Here is a 24389-nt window from a genome sequence, read left to right as displayed (position 1 = left end):
GTTTTGTCAGTTTGTTTCTTAGGTACATGACCCCATGCTTGTCCGTTCCCTTTCCAAAGTTTTTTCCCTTTCCATGCTTTCAGTTTCGTCTCCTTCCCCTCCTGCTTATATGAGCTGAAGGAAGGATTTGCAGAAATCTCCCTCCATCCCATTTGGCTGTCACACGGAATATCGTCAGGGTGCACGTTTTAAGGCAACCACCCCTCACTCTCCCACTCTCACACACACACACACACACCATACACCCCTCCCACCCCCCCGACACACACACACACATACACACGCACACACACACTGAATACAAACACACACACACATACACAGGCACACACACACACTGAATACAAACACACACACACACACACAGTCTCTCCCTTTCCCCATGCAGCCGTGTGCCTGTTTTGACATGTCATGTGTATGAGAAGTGACTGTGTTTATATACATCCCCGGCTCACATCTTCCCCCTGTCTGTCACAGGCCCTTAGCGTCAACGCGGCGGAGGCCCCCGGCGCGCCCCTGAGAGCCTACATATCCCACAAGCCCCACATGTGGTTCCCATTTCCCCCCCGTCACAGAACATGGCACGCCATCACTCACCATTAGCCTCCATTTGAATAAAATGCTCCCAGACATTAAGGTAATATTACAGGCCAATAAAGAATTTAAGGACCCCCCGGGGGTGGCCGTTGAGGAAGCCTGTTTGGAATGTGGAATGAACAGGGGTAGGTTAGGTGGGATTAAAAGTATGGGGCAAAGGGAAAAACGCAATACAGTCTTATTTCTGCTTTTTTACAGCTATTTGTGATTGGTATGCTTTTACACACTATCTCTCCCTCTGGTGTGTGTGTGTGTGTGTGTGTGTGTGTGTGTGTGTGTGTGTGTGTGTCTGTGTGTGTGTGTGTGTCTGTGTGTGTGTCTCTGTGTGCGTATGTGTGTGCGCATTTGAGTGACACACAGAGAGAAAGAGAGGCCACAGCACAAGTCGTGGATCCATAAAGAATTGTTGCCTGTCAGCAGAGGCTCAGAGAAAAGGACTTTTATTCCGTCTGAAAATCCAATAATCACCGGCACATTCCGCCGCCTGCAGCCCTGGCCGCTCGGGGAGCCGCTGGGGAGCCGTGTCCTCTGGCCCCTGCGGTCGGTCCGCCGCTAAACGTGATTGTGTGCAGCGCGCCATGATCGCATTGCGCAGATTCCTCTGCTGGCACGACTCCCCTGCCGCCGTGAAGTCACTTCTCCGACACTCGTCTAATGTCATACTAATGGGCTTTGCCTCTCTTGCTCCCACTGTTTTTTTTTTTCTTCTGTCTCTCACACACACATTCGTACACACACACTCTCTCTTTCTCTCTCTCTCTCACACACACACACACACACAGAGAGACACAGACACACCCTCTCTTTCTCTCTCTCCCTCTGTCATCCACACACTGTGTCTCTCCCTCCCTCTGCGCTGCACGTAGGCCCTGGCTTATTTTTGTAGATGCTGGGCTTTCTGGGGAGTTTGCCCTTGTGTGGCGGCGGTGGCGGCGGCACGCTAATGAAATTGAGTTGCCGTGGGGACGAGCGTGTTTGACAATCCGTGCATTCATCGGCGCGCTCTCTCCCTCTCTCTCCCTCTCTCTCTCTATTTGATTTGGGAAGCTCCGACGCGCCTCTGTGTCCGCCTCTCCGCCCCGATTAAACGCGATGCATGTCAATTGCGTTAACGCGCCGGGGCTGCGGAGTCACAAGAGCGCCCGGCTTTCACACCCCTGCGCCGGGCCTTTTGTGCCGACCGCGAACCCTATTCGCCGAGGCCGCCAGAGAGAGAGAATGGGGTTGAGGCGAGAGAGAGAGAGAGAGAGAGAGAAAAGGGAGGAGAGGAACAAGAGAGTGGTATGAAAGAGGAAGAAAAAAGGAGTTGGGGAACACAGCAGCACAATGACACATGAGGTGAAAGAGTTTTTCAAAAATGGGCAAAAGAATGGGCAAAGACTGGTTATAGAAAAGAAAGCCGAAGAGAGAGAGAGAGAAAGAAAGAGAGAGAGCGTGTGAGTGCGCATGTGTAGAGGAAGACAAAAAAAACGAACAAGGACGTGTCCATGAAAAGGGAAGAGAGGAGAGAGAGAAAGAGAAAGAGAAAGAGAGAGAGAGAGAGAGAGAGAGAGAGATAGAGGGAGTGATGAGAGAAAGGGAAAGCAAGGGAAAGAAGTTCGTTTGAAATTCAGGCAGCCACACCAGGGCTATCATTACCATACATCAGGACAATGAATGAGCCTTTCAGCAGGGCGGTAATAAGAATTTGATAAATCATGGGCCGAGAATTAACTAGACGTCAAAACAATGTGAGAGCCCTGATGGATGAGGGGGGGTGGGATGGCACAGATTAGTCTGGCCAAGCTGCACAGAGCCAAGGATGAAGAGAGGAGAGGAAGAGAGAGGGAGAGAGAGAGAGAGAGAGAGAGAGGGAGGAGGGTCCAGACAAGGTCAAAATGGGGACTGGAAGGAAGGGAGATGAAAAAAGGAGGGGGGAAGAGCAGTCCGTACGGAGGGGAAGAAAAGAAGAAAAAAACAACATGAGAAAAGAAACGAGAGTGACCGGGTCACGGGGCTTGGGGAAGACAAATGAACAACAGGACAGAGAAAGTTAGACGTCCCCCAGAGAGAATAATTGTCTGTGATTGTTGAGAATGGTTGATAAGTAGCTTCCCTCGTTCCGTCTGTCTGTCACAAATGCACTTACTCTCTCTCTCTCTCACACACACACACACACACACACACACACACACAACACACACAAACACAAACACAAACACAAACACAAACACAAACACAAACACAAACACACACACACACACACACATGACTATAGGCTAAATAAGGCAACAAACCCAATTTCCCTGTGCTGTTAGCTCTATCCCATTACTTATTTCAAACAGGAAGAAAAAAACGGCATCTCAATTGACCTGTCTATTTTCAGTACCAGACTGGTGACCGATCGGCGACCTCTCACCTTTGAACTGGTTGGTAAACAAATAGGGCTGTCAGGTGATCACAACGCTGATAAAGAGGTGATTGGACACGGCTGATCGTGTTCGGCTAAAAATACCACACCCATCTGACACACAGCTAAAGGCTAATGTTCTTGTGAATTTCTACACTTATACCTACAATGGATGTGTGTGTGGGTGTGTGTGTGTGTGTGAGAGAGAGAGAGAGAGAGAGAGAGAGAGAGAGAGAGAGAGTATATGTGTGTGTGTTCTTACACAATGCTGTGCTAAAAGTCTGTATTCTAATCCATTGTTTTGGTGTTTCTTAGTCTTAGGGTGTTGGCGGGGACTGTGTGTGGGCCTGTGCCTGTTCCTCATTTTGTGTTACGTTCACATGCGCATCCCTCTTTGTGTGTGTGTGTGTGTGAGTGTGTGCATGTGTCTGTGTGTGTCTGATTGACAGTAACCCTCGACTGGCAAACTTCTTCAAGACAGTATTCCTCTATCATTACTGGTCTCATAAATGGATCGCACAGTGTGTACATGTGTTGGTTTGTGTGAATGCCTGTGTGTGTGTGTGTGTGTGTGTGTGTGTGTGTGTGTGTGTGTATCTTATAGTGACAGTAATAGTAACAACACTCCACCACGACAGTGTGACAAGTCAGTACTCCACCATTATTACCCATGCAATCATGTGCATGTACGTGTGTGTGTGTGTGTGTGTGTGTGTGTGTGTGTGTGTGTGTGTGTATTCTGTGTGTGTGTGCTTTTCTGTCAGTCAGCCTGTCCAGACAATGTGTGTGTGTGTCTGTCACAGTGACAGACAGTAACAGAGGCCCTGGCAGTGACAGGGGCAGAACTACAGTATCCTGGCATCACCAACCCTCTCTCTCTCTCTCACTCTCTCTCCCTCTCTCTCTCTCTCTCTCCCCCTCTGTCTCTCTCTCCCTCTCTCGCACTCTCTCCCTGTGCGGCCGCTGGCATTTGGCTGACGGATGTGGCAGGGGCCATGTTTCTTTCATGAGGCCGGTCTGGAGGGGGTAATTAAATCTGCCGTGGCACTCATTACAGCCACCTTATCAGCACCGCGGAGGCGTTCCAGCAGACAGCGTCGCTTTTGTTCCCCTCACATGCAGGAACAGAGAGAGAGAGAGGGAGGAAGAGAGAGATGGAGGGAGGGAGAGAGTGTGTGACAGAGGGGTAGAGAGAGAAAGAGAACGAGAGAGAGAGAGAAAGAACAAGAGAATGAGAGGTGGGGGTGGAGAGGTTGGGGGGGTCGGGTGGAGGGGTTGAGAGGGTTGACAGCCATTTTCTCATTGTAACCAGCACCGCCGGTATCAGGTTGGCCATCTTGGCACGGTTACAGAAATACCTGTGTCAGCGAACAGCCGGGGGGCTCGGAGCTGCCACAGGTTGGGCTGAAGCTAGGAGGACTCAGCTGCACACGTGTCTGGTGTCCACTCAGCCGCTCCAACTAGGCCGCCGCCGCAGTAGCCAGACACAGCCACGGGAGGGCGCTGTTGAGCAACGCTCATCAGTACCAGATGTGTGAGGCTGTTGCTTGATGGCTGTCTTGGCGTGGAAGGGGGGCCCTTGTGTGAACCAGAGGGGGGGGTGGGGGAAGGATCTTAGCTGCGGTCTGTACTGTGGGACAGACAGAGACTCTGCTGTCTCTGTCATTCACAAATACAGACACAAACACACACTCACAGTGACACACTTGTAATTACTCAGACGGCGTCAGTTTCAGAAAGCTGTCAGCTGTATCAGTGTCAGCCATGGGCGCAATCACAAATAGTCCAAAGATATGCGAACCACCAGAAACAAAACAAGTGAGTCAGCTTAGGAAGGAGCTTTTTTCCCCCCATAGGGTCAAGATTTGGAGGGTTAGCTTCAGCTTTTAAGCTGGCTGCCATGCTTAATTTGCGGCCGCCATCTTTAAAAATGGTATCTGACAGAGATTAACTTCTGGTTACATTTTCACAAACAACCCAATTGGGTGCCTCATTACAAATTATGTCATTCTTGTGGATTGGCTGATCCTCCCAGCATGTACATTTTTAATGATGGCGGTCACAAATTAAGCACATTCTTGGCTGATAAAGCTAGCCTTGTATCGGTCATTGAAATGAATAGGTGGTTCTTCCTCCCTCTCGCCAGTTATAATACCTCCATGGAAAAACCCAAACTGTTAACCCTGTAGCTTCACAATCCAGTCCCATTTAAACATGATGAAGTGCAGCCATTAGATACCAATTGACCCCAGAAACAGATCTGCCACCGTTGTGCCAGATCTGGGCCAGAGCCGTTCCAGAGTCAGTTAGATGGCACACCAGACTATGGCTCCCTAAGGTGACAGCCTCCAGGGGTGCAACTCCCAACTGCAATTTCATCATGACACCTCTTATCTCCTGCTTTCCTCGAAATCCTCTCTCTTACACCTCTGTTCCACCTCCACATCCTGAAACTTTTATCTTTTTTGCGTCATTTGTACCCCTCCCAAATCCATCCACACACACACACATACACACACACACACACAGAGAGACACACACACACACACACAGTAAGGGGAGTGAAAGAAAACACACTCTCTCGCCGAACTCTGCTTCTTGTCCGGCCTGCCCCGTTTCCCCAACATTTCAAAGCAATTACTCCGTGTTGATTTAGCTGTCATGCGAAGCGTGTGATTTATGGACTGGGAGCCCGCGCCAGCGACCGGACCACGACGAGGGATTGCACGATATTGCGGCGGAGGGGGGGTTGGGGGGGGCTCATTTGCCTGCCGCTGCATTAGTGTGTGTGGCGTCCCAGTGACGGCCGTACAATGCCATGTAAATGAGTCTGGCAGAAGCGCCATCACTCTGGGTGTCACAGGCTCAATCCCATTATTATTTATTATCGTAATTGGCCCTTGGCTCCCCGGCGGCGACAGACGTCGATTGATGTATCTGGGTGACGGTTCATGGTACTTACTGGTGTCCACACACACACACGCACGCATACACACACACACACACACACACACACACACACACACACACACACACACACACACACAGAAATACATGTGTGTTTTTGGGTGGGAAGTCTATGTGCTGCTGCAGGCTAGTGTTTGTGAGTGTTATCTTCCTCCACTGGTTGGTATGATTAAGCCAATATGTATAAAATCTGTGAGACTATGTTGTTGCTCGTTGAGCATGTGAGTTTCAGTAGTGACTACTTTTACTAAGCTAGTTTTTGTACTATGTATTATGCATGTGGTGTATGTGTGTGATTGCACATGATTTTGTACACCTTTTTAATTAAAAGCCTGTTTGTGTAAGAGCGATATGTATAGACACAGGCAAAAAGAGTGTTGAATGTGTGTAAGAGTGTGTGTGTGTGTGTGTGTGTGTGTGTGTGTGCATGTATGTGTTTACGCAGATGCAATTATGTATGTGTTTAACCTCTTGCCCGGCATGGCGATTAACCACCGCGGGCTAACTGACATCATTTCCAGGAAGAAGCTCTCACTCCAAATTAAATTCTGATCGGTGACACTTTAATGCTATTAGAAAATTAACCTTGCTGAATGGAACACGCCAAGACAGGGCTTCGTAAGTGGCTACAAGTAATGACAGGCAACACAAGTGTCGGTTTAAATGTGAAGCTATATATATATAGTTTGCGGCTTTATTTTCATCGAATGCCATCAGCGTCCTCATTCCTATTTGGTAATTAACAAAGAAGTGAGAGAATGGAACACAGTGGGTATGTGGAAGGGAAAGATTAATTGGTTTAATATGAGGGAAATGAGATGGCAGCTGCTTGGCCGTTTAATGATTTAATTCAGTAGAAGTGTTGTGTAAGGCCTGTGTTAGGCTACAGAGTGGACGACAGACAGAATAAAGGCAACACAACACGAGCCTGTCTTTCAGCTCTCTGGCCATACGTACTCGTTAGTGGTGAGTGCCATTAAAGCCTGGGGGGGATGCAGCTAATGTAAACGCACAGAGCTGGAGGAAATAACATGAGGGAAAGCAATGCAAGGCCAGTTTATTTATACACTGCAGGTCATACGGCTGCTGGTGGGATTTATAAGTGCTTTATAAAAGAACAAAGAAAAGGGTTAAGTGCTTTTAACATAATAAGAATGATGCACTAATGCAAAATAAAAGATTCAAAACTATATCAAATGAGTTGAGGATAGTCCTGTTGTTATCTGTGAGGAGGAGAAGACATTAAGGCAAAACCAATAACAGTTTATTGGGCAATAAACAGAAAACACACAAAGGAACAAAGGACAGCGGTGGTAGTCTGTATTGCCTCTTTGTTTTGACTCTAAAGCTCTTAGTTGTTTCCCTGTGTGCGCCCCTATGCTTTCTCTCCCTGTCCTCACCTCCTCCCTCCTCCTCCCCTTCTCCTCCTCCTCTTCTCCTCCTCCTCCACTCTTTTCCGCACACGCTCCGTTTTTTAACAAATGAATTATGAGTGTAAACAGAGCCCATGAATCAGGAGCTAACAGGAGGATGCAGTGCGGCGCAGGGCCATGCATCAAAAGAGATGAGCCTGGAGAGAGAGAGAGAGAGGGAAAGAGAGAGAGAGAGGAATAGAAAAAGAGAAATAATGAATGGAGTGAGGGTGGGGAGGGAGGTGGAGGCGGTGGTGTGCAGGACGTATTGCATAGGCAGCAGAAGCAGCTTAGGGTAAACATAATGTATGTATTGTCTGCCATCATTTGCATGCGCAAGTGGGGCTGAAGTAAATTTTATTAATGGCGCGGTGCATTGGTGAAGCGTGTAGGTATATTCGTCATGTCACTCCAGCTAATTGAATTGCAACTGAATTACAATGAGCCGTGATTCGATAAGCTCGCTCTAATATGGTCTGCGAAGACAGGTCTGCATCCCGGCGCTTCTCAAGGCAGTATGTCAAGCCTGGCAAGCCAATCAGTTGTCCTTAAACAAACTTACTGTATAAAAAATCGATTGGGCTTCGTCAGGGGCTGTCAGATTTCCAACCCCACCCCACCCCGGCCCTCCTTTCCCGAGTTGACTAACTGTCTGGGGCCTGATTCATGCACTAATCATATCACGTATGAGCACTAATCGATTCCACGATGCTTGATTGCAGCTTGTGATGAATGAAAACCTATTCTTATCAGATTGGACCGGAGTCTCAGCCATCTATCCCCGTCCTGGTCGGTTTCCTCCACTGACGGGAGGCAAGCGAAGGGGGCGAAGGAAGCCGAAGAACAGGGCCGCGAGCGGTTGTGGCAGGGGCAGGTTGTTGCGCCTCTCAGGCGTGGCATAATTTGATGTAACCAGAACAGATGTGAACAAAGGCTGAGGTGGGGGGGGGGGGGCTGGGGGGGCAGCCATCCAGTGCGTAATGGCCATTGACAATTCATTTCGGAGGCAATCCATTCGCCTGTCTGTCCCAGGCTTCCCCCCAGTGGCACGGAGACGGGATAAATCATCGTGCCATTTTAAATCATGCATGTGTGTGTGGGCACATGTGCGTGGGATATGCATGTATGTGTGTGTGTGTGTGTGTGTGTGTCTGTGTGTGTGTGTGCGCGTGTGTGTGTGTGTGTGTGCGTGTGCATGAAGAGGAACAGACAAATTAACAAAGGTGAGAGAAAGAGAAAAAGACAGAGAGAGAGAGAGAGAGAGCGACAGAGAGAGAGAGGGAGGTTAAATTGAACCTGATGGAGGAGTGTAAACCTCCGTAATGGAGGCCATGTCTCAGCTCAGCTCCAGTTCCTCCTCACCTGCTGGCGCTGGCGCTGAGCTGAGGGAGTGTTACTCCTGGCGCCAGACGCTCCGTCACAAGCCAGGGGTGCGGGAATTCACACACCACACAACACAACACAACACCCCCGCCAGTCAACAGAGGATGTGACAAAATAACACTTCCTGTTGGCCTAACACTCCGCACACCTCAGCAGCTAAACAAATGCAGCCGCACCGATAAGGTCCCTGAGTGGCATATAGGGCTCGTAAAATGTGCCACAGCACAACAGTGTCACACAACACCGTTCCTGACATAATCACACACACACATCTCAGTCCTAAAACACTTCTGGGCTTTTACCTCAACGTTTTGGCGCCTACATTTGATAGTGCCTATTTTTTTGATTTCCCCTTCGGGAAGACCAAAACAAAGACGCCTTTTTTTAGCCTCTTAACCCGCGCCGCTGAGGGAGAAAACACGGCTATATTCTCCCGGGTCGGCCATGTGTGCCGGCGCGAGCGCGGAGCTAATGACACGGCCGGTCGGCCGCTGACCCAGACTCGGGCGTGTTCCTCGTCAGGGCCTTTCTTAGGTTTGTCAACGGTTGCCATGGCAGTGTTAACATGATCTGTCAGCCCTTGTTCCGATGGGCACGTTGGCAAGCGAATGGAACTGGCGCACAGCCTCTCTCTCTGTGTGTGTGTGTGTGTGTGGAAAGAATGGTGGCCTTTCATGCTAAGGGAAAAAGCTCCGTCGAGGCGATTAAGGTAGTCCTTCAGTGTCTTTCAGAATCGAGTACAAATCTTTTAAATCCACAAAGGAATAAAAAACATTTAAGGTTATAAAAATGGATTGTAGTTATAGTGCAGTTCTATCTCTCTCAAATGTACCTCCTACTTTCTCTCTCCCTCCCGCTCTCTCTCCCTGTGTGTGTGTGTGTGTGTGTGAGCATGAGTGTTGAAGAGTTGCACATTTCAGTTGGCCCCCATGGTCCCTCTCAGATGGATACACAATAACAGCGAGCTGTCAAAACCAGCAGTCACAGCTCACTATCACCCTCATGTCACAACACACACACACACACACATTCAATGTAACACCTAACCCATTTTCATCCTCTCTCGCACTAAACTCCCCCCTGGCATTTGAAATGTATGCAACCGCATATGTGGCCGGGTCACGTTAGTTGTTCTACCACTGAACGGTTTTCCCTTTCTCTCCATCTGTCTATCACTGCTCTTGCTCTCTCTCTCTCTCTCTCTTCTCTCTCTCACTCGCTTTCCTCTCAGTCTGGGATTTGCCATTTGAGCTGTCATCGGCTTCTTTCTCGCCCACATCCCTCTCTTTCCCAACGTCCTCTTTCATCTCCGTCCAACTTTCAAGCTCGCCTCACGTCAGTCCGACTGTCTGTCTCTCTCTCTCTCTCTCATTCACTCTTCTCTATCTCCCTCTCTGTCATAAACCTGTCATGCACACGTCCAGGCTTTGGGGCCGGGGGTAGAAGAGAGATGGGGGAAGGAGGGTGGGGGTGAGGGGGGGTGGGTGAGTATGGCTGTACGCCGGTGTCAAAAAATATCCTTTTGGTGTTCTTGGAGCGGATTTGAGCATCTCATTTCGCCTGAGTGACAAAGTACATAAACACATGCGCCGCTGAAAGGTGCTGGCATGTCCCCGCACGCGTGCGCTTCGAGTGAGGGAACATATCTCGTCTTCCCTCAGAGATACACACACACACACACACACACACACACACACACACACACACACACACACACACACACACACACACACACACACACGCCACACATTATAACAGAAACACTTTTTTGTCAAAGTGCATAAACTCTATGTTTGAGGCCCTATCACAGTGTTGGCACATTGGACCAAATTGTATAGAATCCTCCTTAAGGCTCTATAAATTGCTTATAATGCATTAATGCCACAATAGCAAGCTTCCTCATGATATAAAGCCTTGTATATACATATAGGCCAGCTGGTGCTAAATTTTACACAAAATATGGCTGCAAAAAAAGGCCATTGTGTATTCCACTCTGTGTGTGTAGGCTGCGGTGTTTTGTGTTTGAGAGTGTTGCTAGCGAACATTTTAGAATGATTTAAAGGGCGTCCCTAATGGCGCTCTCTCGCTCATGACAGACTTCCTGTGAAGAAACAGGCTTTTCCCCGCGCATTTTTCTTCCCCGCTGACAGTGAGAGGTCTGCTCGGCCGGACAGATGAAGAAGGATGTGGTCATTAGAGCCCGGTGATGGATCGCTTCTCCTGCCAGCGGGACGGGCCCGCTGCTGCCGCACAGTCATTTTGCATCAGGGCCCGATCCCAAAAGCCCGGCCACAAATACCCAGACAAGACAAATCAACTCCACTTTTATGGAGTAATCATTAAAATCTAAGTACGGCCAAATCCATGGGACAAATATCCCACAATGAATATGCAGAATTTACTGAAGATATATTGCATGCCATCCACTTCCACCATATTTTATTAAAAACAGATGTACGCCCACTCATCTTTGGCTTCACTAACCTCAATGTATATACTGTCTCACTGTATGTCAACATATAGACAGTACAATGAACTCAAAGGGACAAACGGACAAAGCCCTGATCACTCCCACTTGCCTGTTGTGAGCTATATTTGGCTCGTCTTTCTGCCACTATCATATATCATGTTCTTCCAATGTAGCCTATGCTTGTGTGTCAGACCTGCTTAACAATTCTGCCATTATTTCAGATGTACCATGGCTATCTGCACTCCAATGTAAGATGTATAATGTGTGTTTCCATACATAATAAGTTCACATTTGTCTACTAGAGATCAGCGTAGATATTTAATAAGAAAATGTGCCACATTTTGAAAAGTACAATAATTTATTTCAGATTTATATTCACGATAAAAAAAACAAAACACAGGATTTGAGCTGCGCCTTGTTTTTTAGTCCATAAGGTCTCTGGTGCAGTTGGTCATAAGAAGGTTAAGAACAGACAGAGGACTCACTCAGAAAAAACGCAGTCAAAAAAGAGGGTTTTAGTTTCAAACCACTTGTATTTATGTTGGACTATGATGATTTGCACTGAGGATAGTCCAGGGGACTGAAACATTTGTACAGCATCTTTTGCACTTTTTTGTACTTTTGCACAATGTGAGAAAAAAAAGTATTGAAAAAATCTTTCAAAAACATACAAAATACAAGTGGTTTAAAACTAAAACGCTCTTTTTTGACTGTGGTTTTTCTGAGTGTGAGTCCTCCCTGTCTGTTCAGATTCATATTCACCACTACTTTTCACATATTAGTTGTAAAGTTGGATGCAGGGCTTAAAGTAATAAAAGTGCCTGAAGTTATCAGACATTTATGAGGACGCCATATACAGTACCCTCCAGAATTATTGGCACCCTTGGTAAAAGTTGACTAAAAATAGGTCTAAAAAATAATCTTTAGGTGATTTATTGTACTCCCACAATGAAAACAATGAGGAAAAATACACCCTGCAAGGGAAGCAAATTTATTCTGAGAAAAAGGAAAATCTAATAAAGAAATAAATGTTTTTAATAAAAACACGTCACTCACAATTATTGGCACCCCTACTTGTAATACCTTCTTAAACCTCCCTTTGTCAATAAAACTGCATGTAATATTCGTCTCTGACACCCCATAAAGATTGAGAATACAAAGTAAGGGATTTAAGATCATTCATCTTTACAAAACCTCCCCAGATCGTCCAGATTGCTAGGTCCACACTTGTGCATTCTTCTCGTTGACTCATCCCACTGTTTTTCTATGGAGTTTAGATCAGGGGACTGCTATGGCAATGTCTGAAGCTTGATTTTGTGTTCAGTAAACCATATTTGTTTTGATCTGTGCATTTGTTTTGGTTCATTGACCTGATGAATGATCCAATCATGACCAACTTTTAGGGCCTAGGCAGAGATTGTTTGATTTCCTTTTAAAATGTTCAGGTTTTTCTTGGTGTTCATGATGCCATGCACCATAATTAGGTTCCCAAGGCCTTTGGGAATTAAAACAGCCCCACAATAGCACAGCCCCTCCACCATAATTCTGATTAGGCATGGGGTTCTTTTTAGTATAGTCATTCTTCTATGTACGCCAAAGACACCTTAAGTGTTTTTAGCAAAAGAGCATAATTTTATTTTCATCTGATAATAGACCACACTCCCAGACATGTCATGGTACCATTCAGTAACTCCTGCCATTTACATTGTTCATTAAATGACTCTACTGGCTTTAACCTGACATGCTGTCTAAATAATCTATTAGCAGTGAGGTCACTTTTGAAGATTTTTTGGGGGGACTTGGTGACCCCAAGATGATAGCTTTGTCTGTAACTCTCAACAGTGGTTCTTATGGATTTTTTTGCCTATCATACCATCCCTTATACTGTGCGTGGGAGCAAAATAGCCATGGGTCTTTGTCCAAGCATGTTTGCCACATTTCCAGATGATTAGAACCTTTTAGTCATCATTTTAATTGGAAATATAGGCATTTTCAACAAAATACCTAGTTTCCATAGACATTCTCTTACTTACAAATGTCAACACAATTTCTTTTTATTTCAATTTAGTGTATTCTCTTGTCTCTCCAATGTTGAAAAATGACTAGAGGATTTAGCCTCTGAGTGACTTCATTTTCATACCATAGTGAAAAAGAATGTCATGAACTACTTCTGAAAGTTCACAGACACTCTGATTTACTTTAAAACGTTGCATTTACATAGGAAAATGCTCCTGTTAAATGTTGTACATAATATGTTTCAGGGGTGCCAATAATTGTGAGCAAGCTGTTTTTGTTAAAAATATTTTTTTCTTGATGAGATTTTCCTTTTTCTCAGAATAAATTTGCTTGCCTTGCAAGGTATATTTTTCCTCATTGTTTTCATTGTGGGAGTACAATAAATCACCTACAGATTATTTTTTATACCTATTTTTAGTCAACTTTTACCAAGGGTGCCAATAATTCTGGAGGGTACTGTATACTGTAATCTCATTGCCTATTTTTAAACCTTAAAAATACTGGCTCATGCCTGAATTCAGGCATGGTGCCTGAACAATTTAAGCCCTGTAGCTCACATGACAATCCAATCGGCTACTCTCCATGTGCCACTCTATCAGACGTGATAGTTGGGCTTGTCAGCAAGCGTCTAAGAATGTTGTTTTCTTAGCCAAAACAAACATTTACCTTCGTTTTTATTGCTATATTCATAAGTTCAGGCATTCATGCACCAGCTGTGTATAGGCAAGATTTCTGATGTAAGTAAGTCAGTGGCAGATTTAGTGTTGTTTTTTTGTTTTGTTGTTGTTATCAATGCAAGTTTATACATACATATACCACTGGGCTCTTTTCTTGTCTTCAAGTTTGGGATCTTTTGATGTTTGGGGGTCACTTTTCTCTGAATCTTGACCACTTCATCATTTTGTTTCTGTGAACGCCACTGTTGGACTTCAGACACTCAAAATGTGAACTTAGGTTGCCCCCAAGTGAGCAGAGAGGGAACTACAGTTAATGCAGAGCCTGTTAATGTTAACATTTAGTATTGACTGGAAAGTGTGTCTTCTGTACAAGCAAAAGAATTTAAAGGTGAACTATGCAAGGTTTTTTTAGCTTAATTTAGCTGATCAGCTTCAGAGTCATTGGAATGATTATTTGACTTATTTTAGGTTGATTGATGGCTGTGAGTGGAAAAACCACGCTTGCAAGTTTGTGCCACCGGGTCATGGCATGACAAACAGAAAGTTTTGCAGCCTCGCGATCATTCTCATAAAAAGGCAGACTGACCAATTGAGAGGTGTTGTAGAAATACATATGCTGAAGATGTAGGAGAAGCTCTGCATAGAAAACTGCAAGCGCAAAACGAGAAAAGAGCGAAAAAATCGCCTAACCTGCATAGTTCCTCTTTAATATATTAATATTAAATATTTCATAAAGATCACAAAACAACCGACATTTGCCATTTGTCACTTTTATTCTGGCTATCACCATACTGAGCTCAATCATTTAAGATTAAACATTAGTATGGGGAGTCTGCGCTTTATTTCTACTGCACAAGCACAAGAGGCGTGATCAATGGGCATCATTCAAAGGACTCCGTACACTTGGATAGTCCTTCAACCAGTCAGACCAACGATCCGATGCGTCTTCTGGACAAGCTAGTTTGTGATTGGACCAAAAGGTTGTGGATAGGAAGCAGGTGAGATAGATGTGCAGGTTTCCAGCCAGAGCTGCCGGGCAAAATCCAAATTCGTCGGCAGGTCAGGCAAGGTTCACCCAGCCTAATTCACTTTGACAATCGACTTAGCATATGCTGTGTGTGGTAGGAAAATGTCCATAGGCACAAAAAGGCAGAAATTTATATTAGCAAATTCATAGCTGAAGCACGGTACATATAAAACTGAAAAAGGAACCATAAAAGTATTACATGAACCTGCATGTTTACATTCTGGCAGAAACACTCTTTGTACCCTTCAACTAATTAAAATTAGAGAGATGAGTACATGCAGTCATTAAAGCTAAAACATGCCGAAGGCGTCAATAATGAGTTCATTTTAAATAAGGTACCATACATTGATTCCACCCATGTAGATCTCTCCAGTAAATTTTAGAGCAAAATACATCCACTCGACATACACCAGCAAAGGTTCTGGGAAATACCACCCCTTGTGGTTATACTTAGCCACTCCAGCTCAACAAATTCCTGCATACAGTGGTCGAGCTTGAAAAACTTTGCACTGTGTGAAACCACATTTGAGTTTATGAGCTTTTGTTTGTGTCCGACCAGTGTTCTGTAATGTGGCCATATACTCTCAGTGCTCCGTGGGGCTAGTGGGTTGGTGTCCATACTCGAAGCGAAGTCGCAGTTCACCCACCCTTGAGCGGGGCAGAATATCAGGGATCCACTCGATCACGAAGGGTGTTGGCTCCTTCTGCCCTGCAGAACAGATGCCTGAGGACAGGAAAGTGACTACAGGTGAATTTCCTCAACTGTGAGGTCAATTGAGCAGAATCACTCTGAAGGGTACATTTGATTTTGTATCATCCATTTTGATAAAACAATCTACTTCTAGTATACTGACTGGACTGTATGTTAAAACATCTTAAGAACTGAGTGAAAACAAACTGTTAGAATCTAACATATCAAACACGATATGGACAGTGTGTTATGCATTATGCTTGCACATACTGTATGCCTACACAATTTTGAACTGAGTGAAAACAAACTGTTAGAATCTAACATATCAAACACGATATGGACAGTGTGTTATGCATTATGCTTGCACATACTGTATGCCTACACAATTTTGAATGGCAATGTGCTTGTAGCATGGTAGTGATAATCTCGTGATAAGCTTATATCCAGCTTTGTACTTATACTGTATATATATATATATATTGAATATTATGGTTAGGGCCTACCAAACAGCCTATAGCAGGGGTGTCCAAACTGCGGCCCGCCACGCACTTTAATGCGGCCTGCCGAGCGTGTATTAGTTTATTATAGATATGGCCCGCCACACTTATCATTGGCTGTTCGCTATTTCTTTCCAGCAACGACATTGTGGTTAAGATTACTGCAAACTGCTTCTTAGAGAACATTTACAGCAAATCTAATTTTATGGCCCACCGGTCAATTTCCAAGACCCAATGTGGCCCTTGAGCCAAAAAGTTTGGACACCCCTGGCCTATAGCTAGCCAAATTATTACTACAACTGATCTGTGCCTAACATTAACCAAAGCAAAATAATGGCACTATGCTGTTTTTTTTCTCATTGTCAGACGGGGGCCTGCTAACACTAACTGACATACTGACACTTACCCACTTTGAGAAAGGTGTTCAGCTCGAGGGGTCGGATGGCCTGGGGCCGATCTGTCCGGCCGAACGCTTCTGCCAGGGGTTCGGCGGGCACCTCGGGACAGGTGAAGGGCGAGTAGGACCCATCGCTGTTTCTCACAAAACTCTGTGTCAGCTTTAAGGGCAGCTAGGAGGAGGATCATTGGCGAGGAACGGGACAACACCAATTTACATTTTTAGTCAACATAATCAGCGTACGCGTTCTTCGGTGACTAAATCGTGTCAGTTAGCAAACTGGCCTCTGGAAACTTGTACTGCCTGTCACTATTAAATGTATGTGATATTTAAAGGACTAACTAGTAAAGATCTAATAATACCTCGTATGGAATGAATGTGGAAGGTATATGGAAGAATAGAGTAGAAAAGCCAAAGATGAAGATGAGTACCTCAGGTGTATCAAAGATCTGCTTGACGTGCATGAGATTGGTGATGTGCCAGGTGTACTTGGAGAACGAGCCCAGAGGAAGGGCATCCTGGCGGACAAATGCTGTACCAAAGGGAGCAGAACACGAGACTGTTACAACATCGATCAGACACTACGTCAAATCAAAACAAGTCTAACTATCATGAACTGAAGCACAGCCTTACACTGCAATACTTTGGCTAACTGTCATGCCCAACTGCACTAATCCACTACTGATGCGGCAGCTGGATCTAGACATGTGTGTTCGCTCATGCAGGGGGATAGTATCTGTTCATGACTGTGGGAGAGCCACTCACCGGTGGTGGAGTTGGGGAGTCGCCTCTTTTTACTCCCCAGGGAGAGACGCTGCTGCAGGGCGTTGAAGAAGGACTGCGGGATGTGGAAAACCAAAGGCTCCGGCTTCCCTAAGACATACATCACAACACAGCTACATATATCAGTATACTATATCAGTGTTTATAACACAAACACCACTATCACCATCAGCATCAACGCTATCAGAGTGAATACAGTAATGTAACCCAAAATGTAATAGGGTCGTTCTCGTTACGATGCAACAATAATACAGTATTGTTGATGTCTTGTTGATCACTTGTAGGTGAGTTGATTCCAAACATACTGTATATTGATGACTTACTATTATCACACAGGCTTTGTGATTATATAGAAGTGGAGTTATTTTGCAGTTCTGTGTAAATACCTACAAAAGAAGTGCATACAGTAGTAATAGAGGAGTACTGCATGTGTGTTACCATTAAATTGGTAGTGCATGGACTGCTGGATCTTCTCATTGACGCTGGCTAGCCACTGTTGAAATGGTAAGGAGACATGGGCCTCGTCCACAGGCTGGTTATTCCCTGCTGGGTGAACATCAGTCATATGAATTACACAGAATCATGTATGAGGCAGCAAGTGTTATTAGTGTAATATGGTGCTCAAAGGAGAGGGCATTCAGCATGGAATGCTATGCAGTAAGGGTAGATGCTAATGTTTTGGTTAGGCACTGGGGAAATACAGTGAAGGTATGTGAGCAGGAAAACCAAAATGGTTTTAAAAGTGCTGGGTGAGGAAGGATGAGGTAACTTACAACTACCGATTACAACAAACCACATAAAATTCAGTGGAAACTTGGGTGTGGAAGGAGTGAGGAAATAGACAAGTAGGAAACAGAAAACAAATGAAGGAGCTGAGGGAGGATGGGAGAGCCAGAGGCTGGCAGACCTGGGGTCTTGTGCCCAATGGTGAGAGCCTGTCTCCGGCTGCTGGGCTTGCGGGGGCCAAGGGCCGGAGCACTGGCCTCCCTGATAGCCAGAGTGGGACCGGCCACTGGGTGGACCGAGCAGAAAGAGGAGACATAAGAGAGACAGACAGACAGACAGACAGAGAGAGACAGACAGGAAGAGGCAGACAGAGAGACAGAGAGGAAGAGAGAGAGAGAGAGAGAGAGAGAGAGAGAGAGAGGAGGAAGAGAGGAAGAGTCAAGACAGTCAGCAGGAAGCCACAGAGACACATTAGTGCCAGAGAGACAGAGGAGATAAACGGCACAGAAAAACATAGATGAGCTAGAAGACAGGAAGGAGAGATGGACAGGGAGCAGAGATAGAAGACAGACAGCAATTCTAGATAGATACACCGAAAGAACATGCATAGATCGGTGACAGAGACACAATAAGACAGGAACAATCAAGAAAGAGAGACAAAAAATAGTAAAAGACAGACAAACAAACAATGACAAAAAACAGAACATAAGGGCTATTCACATCAGGAACCATAACTAAAATGATAACTATAACCAAAGATCCTTAAGAACCCTTTTCAACTGTCTCTACTATAACCATAACAATGAAATCATCCACACTGACCAATTATAAGAAAATTCTCTCTCTCTCTCTCTTTGTGTTGATGAATTCTAATAGGCTGTCAGCTTTTTCTCATTCTAAAAATCCCTCTGAAAGTGATCGTCAACGATATCGTTCTTCATGTCGCCATAATTATAGCTCATGTGTGGATGTTGTTTTTTTGGCCTTATCATTATAGTTATCGTTCTTGGTGTGAATGGCCCAATTGACTGGTGAACATCAAAGGGACATCCCAGTGGTGTAGCAAACTGCTTAACACCATGATAGAAAGTAGCACTACAAATATAAGACTGGAATGGAGTAAATGATTAGCAAAAAAAGCATCATGTCATAGTCAATACACTGGTCTCCTTCCAGCCTATGAAAGGATTATCCAAATAGTGTAGGCTAGGTCTGGATATCTATTCGTGAGGAAGGTCATGGATAAAAGACCTTCGAAAGAGTAGTAGCTCACATGGCAGTCAAATGTCTCACTAGCCACTGACTAGCTGTCTTGTAATTTTTGCATAGGATATGAAGTTTCTGAGGTTTTGTATCAAATTACTTAAACTATTTAAGACTGTTAAAGCAGATTTCATTCCAATTTTCGGAGGTCTACCATGATGATGGTTTCTCATTATGAGAGAATGATTCATAATAACCCTGATTCATAACCCTGAATCTGTTCATCAGCATGTAACACAAGGAGAGAAAGGTGACCTGTGATTGGCTCCTCTGCTTTCAGTCTCTTTGTTCTGTGTGGCGTGATTGGCTCAGGAACTGGCTGGGTATCAGAGGCACAGAGCGCTGAGGAGCCAATGCTCACCTCCAGCCCTACAAAACACAAACACACACACACACACACACACACACACAGTAAAATGTCAGATAACTGCAAAAGGCATTCAAGAGCAATTATGAACCCATGCATGCTTTAACTACCATATAATACCATTTGAACTGTAGCTAAGGAAATGGGCGAATTCCACAGCAAGTTTATCATCACTTGCAAAGGCACAGACACAGGCGTAGAAGTGCAAGCATTGTGTGGTTCCTTCGGCCGAGAGGGGTGAAATGTCCGCCAATGCTGTCTCTTTATCGTCAGAGGAACCCAAACTGCCCAGGTTGTTGCCCCTCGTCCCTGGGGCTCCTCTGCCCCCTACACCACCACCGCCGCCGCCGCCACCACCACCATGTTGACACGAACACCGAAACACCACTCCACCACTCTCGCTCTTCGCCCCAGCACCTCCCACAGTGCAGTGCAACAGCCCCAGCGCCTGGGTCTCAGTCACATGACACTTGACCACCAGCGAGCTCCGCGAGACGCGCTGCACCAGGGGCCCCGGGGTGTCTGTGGCCAGACGCCAAAGCTCCTGCCGGGTCTGGGCTGGGACGGGCAGCTCGTCCAACACGGAGCTCTTGAGCGGGAGCGGCGTGGCCACCTGGCCCGCGGGACACTCCATGGCCTGCCGAACGTGGCCACAGGGGCTGTCAGATGCCTGTGGTGGAGAGGACGAGGAAGAAGGGGGAGAGGAAGAGGAGGCCACGCCTCGTTGGCCCTGCTGCTGCTGTTGTTGTTGTTGTTGTTGTTGTTGTTGTTGTTGTTGCCGTCGGCAGGCGGGCAGGAAGCAGCGTCCAAGGCTGAGGCGGGTGAGCAACGTGCCGTCGGTGGTGGCAATGGCCGTGTCCGTGAGGGTCAGCTCCACGAAGCCTCGCTGCTCCGGGCCCCGGCCACGCTGGCGCAGCGAGAACACCTGCGGCGCACACGGCGCAGAGGACAAGGAGGACGATGACGACCCCCCACTTCCACCGTCCACAAACGCACCACCATCTCCTCCTCCTCCACCTCCATCTGTCACAATCCTCACCACCTCGGAGCCTCCTCCACCTGCCTTCTTTGCCGAGCGGCGAGTTCCAGCCGCCGTGCCGTCCCGGAAGACGGCGCCACAGGCCTTGTTCTTGCAGCTGAGGCCCCTGGTGCCATTGTAGATGCCGCACTGAGGACACTTGCGGATGCCTCGCAGGGTGGGCTTCCCCAGGTTGGACAGGAATGCTGGAGTCTTCATCCGGTCCCTGGGTTTGGCACAGAGACCACCCGAGGAGGAGCTCTGCAGTACAGGCGAAACAACTGTCTGTGCCAGTGGCAAAGCTGCCTCTATGGGATGACCCTCCATCAGTCTATTGTGGAGCCACTGTACCCCCTAAATAATAATAATAAAAAAAAACATTTTACGCTGTCAATAAACACAGACACTGTATGTAAAAGATTACATACACATGGACTGAAATGTTCTCAGTTATGTAATGTTATATCGTAGGCTACAGCTGGTGGTCGTGACTCGTGACACCGGAAGGAACTTGTTACACTAAACCATAATTTAGGCGACAGTGTTGCCTGCTGGCCAGTCATACTTTAATGGACAGGTTATTAAAAACGCATCAGCAAGCATGTGTTTATTTTCACCAATGTCGTTCTTCATTCCAGTTTGGGCATATGGTCCGATGGAATAAGAGTGTTTATTATGGCCTACTCGCCAAAATAAACTATAATTTTCGGTCTAACGTTACGTGCCACATCAGCTATATTTCCCTTTAGTAGTTCGTTAGGCATCAGATAGTTCCGCTTTATCGCCTCAGCCTGGCAATTTAGTTGCGTGCGCCAATAAAAAATAAACTCTCATCAGTTGCGCTTATGCCTACCTTTTCAAAACCTACTGTCGTGACGCTGTATGGTTGAGACTCGCATGAAACAACGGGCTACATTTTCGTCTCAGCCGTCGCCATTGCTCCTTACAAACGCGGCACATGACTGCGGCTGTAACGAGCCTTGTGGTTGGCTGTTGGCTGATTACGCAAAGCTAGAGGGGGTGTCACTCTACTGATGGGTAAAATGCATAGGTAAAATGAGGTCTACACCTGTGACAAACTTAAAACCATATTTTATGCCACTTAAAGGGATAATCCGGAGTGAAATGCACTTTAGATCAATTTTTCGGACTATTGGGAGTACATACGTTGAGTTGACACCAAAATCATGTCATTCGGATGTATTTTGAGAAAGTTCGAGCTCACCGTTTTTAGCCAAAACTCGTTAGCCTGGAGGTGACTCGGGCATGTCATTTCGCCGCTACAAAACGCTATTTTTATACCTCTTCTACTGTTCCAAACAACACTACACTTACGTGGTAGTGAGTAGAGGGTCCCTAAAGCCAAACCGAAGTATCCCCACGTCTTTATGTGGTCGGATAGAGAGTCCAGAATGAATTTAATCGAGTCAGTACCTTTCCGGAAATGTCGCTGTTGCAGCTAGCAACGTTTTCACAACACTTTACTAACATTTCCGGAAAGGTACGGACTCGATTAAATTCATTCTGGACTCTCTATCCGACCACATAAAGACGTGCTGATACTTCGGTTTGGCTTTAGGGAACCTCTACTCACTACCACGTAAGTGTAGTGTTGTTTGGAACAGTAGAAGAGGTATAAAAATAGCGTTTTGTAGCGGCGAAAGGACACGCCCCGGTCACTTCCAGGCTAACGAGTTTTGGCTAAAAACGGTGAGCGCGAACTTTCTCAAAATACATCCGAATGACATGATTTTGGTGTCAACTCAACGTATGTACTCCCAATAGTCCGAAAAATTGATCTAAAGTGCATTTCACTCCGGATTATCCCTTTAAGTTGTCTTATGTAAACTATGTAAACAATTACAAAATAAATAATTTGTTCTTCTCTGCACAATGACAAAGCTGAATATAATCTCATAAAATTTAACAAGGTCTAAAATATCAATTACATCCATTTCAAGAATCGCATAGATCTATATCTAACTTTCTTTATAACCTCTAAGTATTGACACTACTGTAGTAACATGCACACAGTAGCCATGCGTGCATGTGTGTATGTAGGCTATATGAATATAATGCAAAATGAATAAAAACTCAACAGTGCAACTTTCTCTGAAAGTGTGTTGGTACGCATCAGCATTTTAATGGGACAAAGCAAGAACACATGATAGTAGCATCAACATTATCCAAAAAAAAAAAAAAAAACGAAAAAAAAACATAAGGTGAAAATATCCTTAGGCACTGCCTACTCTCATGACACTCGGTTGGTTAAAATGGAATCAACTCAAAATAAGGCAACACAATGGGTCTCATCCAACTCTAGTCAAAATGACACCTGGAGGACGAAACTGTGCAAAAAATATCGATACATCCAGGGGTTTTCCGTTTGACACTAACGACTACATTGGAAAAAAAAAAAACACCAAAAAGTTCTACTTTGTTTATACATAGAATTACTGTAATTCTAGATTACTTTTCAGTCTGAATTTTTTGCACTGCATGGCAATGTCGTCACAAGGGCCCCTCCCCAAGTCGCCTTATTAAAAACAAATACAAATGAAAAACCCCTGGAAGAATCGCATGATGCACCATTTCTGTCTGAATGGACTGCATTCAACAGTGGCACTACAGCCGAGCACTAATTTACATAAGTCCGTCCTCCAAGAACCTAACCCAACCGCAAAACAAAACAAAACAAAAAGCTGCTTCCATAATTAACATCTGAGTTTTCTTTATACAGCATCGGAACAATTGAACAGACGTTGGTTTGGTTATTTACATACAAAACAGTATATTTATAAGCCCTCCATGAAATGAAAGTAAAATGCTGAAAAAGGAAAAAAAAGTGGAATGCAAAACAATTTAAAATCCTAGAATTTGTGTAACATTTTTTTTCTCAGTGAAAAGGTAACCAAGAGTAATAGTTATTGTGCAATATTTGTCTGCCGTCAAAGAAAGAAGAATGGCAGTAATCCCTGCTATTTGTTTTGTTGAGAAATTGAATATCTAATTTAAAAAATACAACAGTTGACATCCGTTTTTATTCATAGTTTTTTACAAACATAAAAAAACCAATAGGCTCATATTTCACATGATTCCGTGATGTCAGCGCCTTTCATGAGAACTGCAGGTAAAATCGAGTCCCAAAATGAAGAAAAGAAAAAGGCAAAGCTCCATTCATACCAGATCAGCAGTTGAAAATGCTCTAACGTAAAAAGCAAAATTAAAAAAAAAAAAAAAAAAAAAAAAACTTGCGGCTGTGTAATGTGTTTTATTCGTTTTATAGCACGTTCGTTTGAATTAAAAATGGCATAGTCCTCTGATTTAGTCGTCGGACTCCAGGCCGAAGACTTTGTGTACGTGTACGTGTGTGTGTGTGTGTGCGTGTGTGTGCGTACATGTCAGTATACATACATGGTTTTGTGTGTATATGGTGTATGTATATTCAAAAAGTGTGTATGTCTAAATCCCATGGCAGGACAACTTTGGGACCCCCATAGACACAAAATGGGGGAACTTTGCTTTGAATCGTCCGCCCACATTTACATGGAAAAAATATTACAGGTGGAAGGTGTCGAGGAACAGTCAAATGGCAACATGCCGCTCCTCAACATGGACGCCTGCATGACGGGAGACCCTTGAGGAGGGGGCAGGGGTCTTCTTTTAACCCCCCACCACCCATCCCGAGGCCACAGCGGAGGTGTCTGAA

The 24389-nt window shown here is 45.3% G+C and overlaps 1 protein-coding gene across 4 annotated transcripts; it reads right to left on the bottom strand.

Annotated features, from left to right (window-relative positions):
• Nucleotides 1-14681: 14681 nt before the first annotated feature.
• c14h2orf42 (chromosome 14 C2orf42 homolog) lies at nucleotides 14682-21621 on the bottom strand. 4 transcript variants are annotated; one of them, XM_062553748.1, is made up of 9 exons: nucleotides 21534-21621; nucleotides 19783-21034; nucleotides 19551-19664; nucleotides 18214-18318; nucleotides 17745-17852; nucleotides 17289-17396; nucleotides 16955-17055; nucleotides 16533-16695; nucleotides 14682-15662 (listed from the first exon to the last, which is right to left on the bottom strand). In XM_062553748.1, the coding sequence occupies exons 2-9, from the start codon at nucleotides 21005-21007 to the stop codon at nucleotides 15523-15525; spliced, it is 2064 nt and encodes a 687-aa protein (XP_062409732.1). In that variant the 5' UTR covers nucleotides 21008-21034; nucleotides 21534-21621; the 3' UTR covers nucleotides 14682-15522. The 4 variants fall into 4 exon arrangements, with proteins under 4 accessions (XP_062409732.1, XP_062409734.1, XP_062409733.1 ...); XM_062553750.1 differs by having other exon boundaries at nucleotides 16537-16695; XM_062553749.1 differs by having other exon boundaries at nucleotides 17745-17849.
• Nucleotides 21622-24389: the final 2768 nt, after the last annotated feature.

The sequence above is a fragment of the Sardina pilchardus genome, chromosome 14 (assembly GCF_963854185.1).
Source record: "Sardina pilchardus chromosome 14, fSarPil1.1, whole genome shotgun sequence".
NCBI lineage: Eukaryota > Metazoa > Chordata > Actinopteri > Clupeiformes > Clupeidae > Sardina > Sardina pilchardus.
Note: the sequence above shows the minus strand (reverse complement) of the source record. Positions and strands in the feature narration are given on the sequence as shown.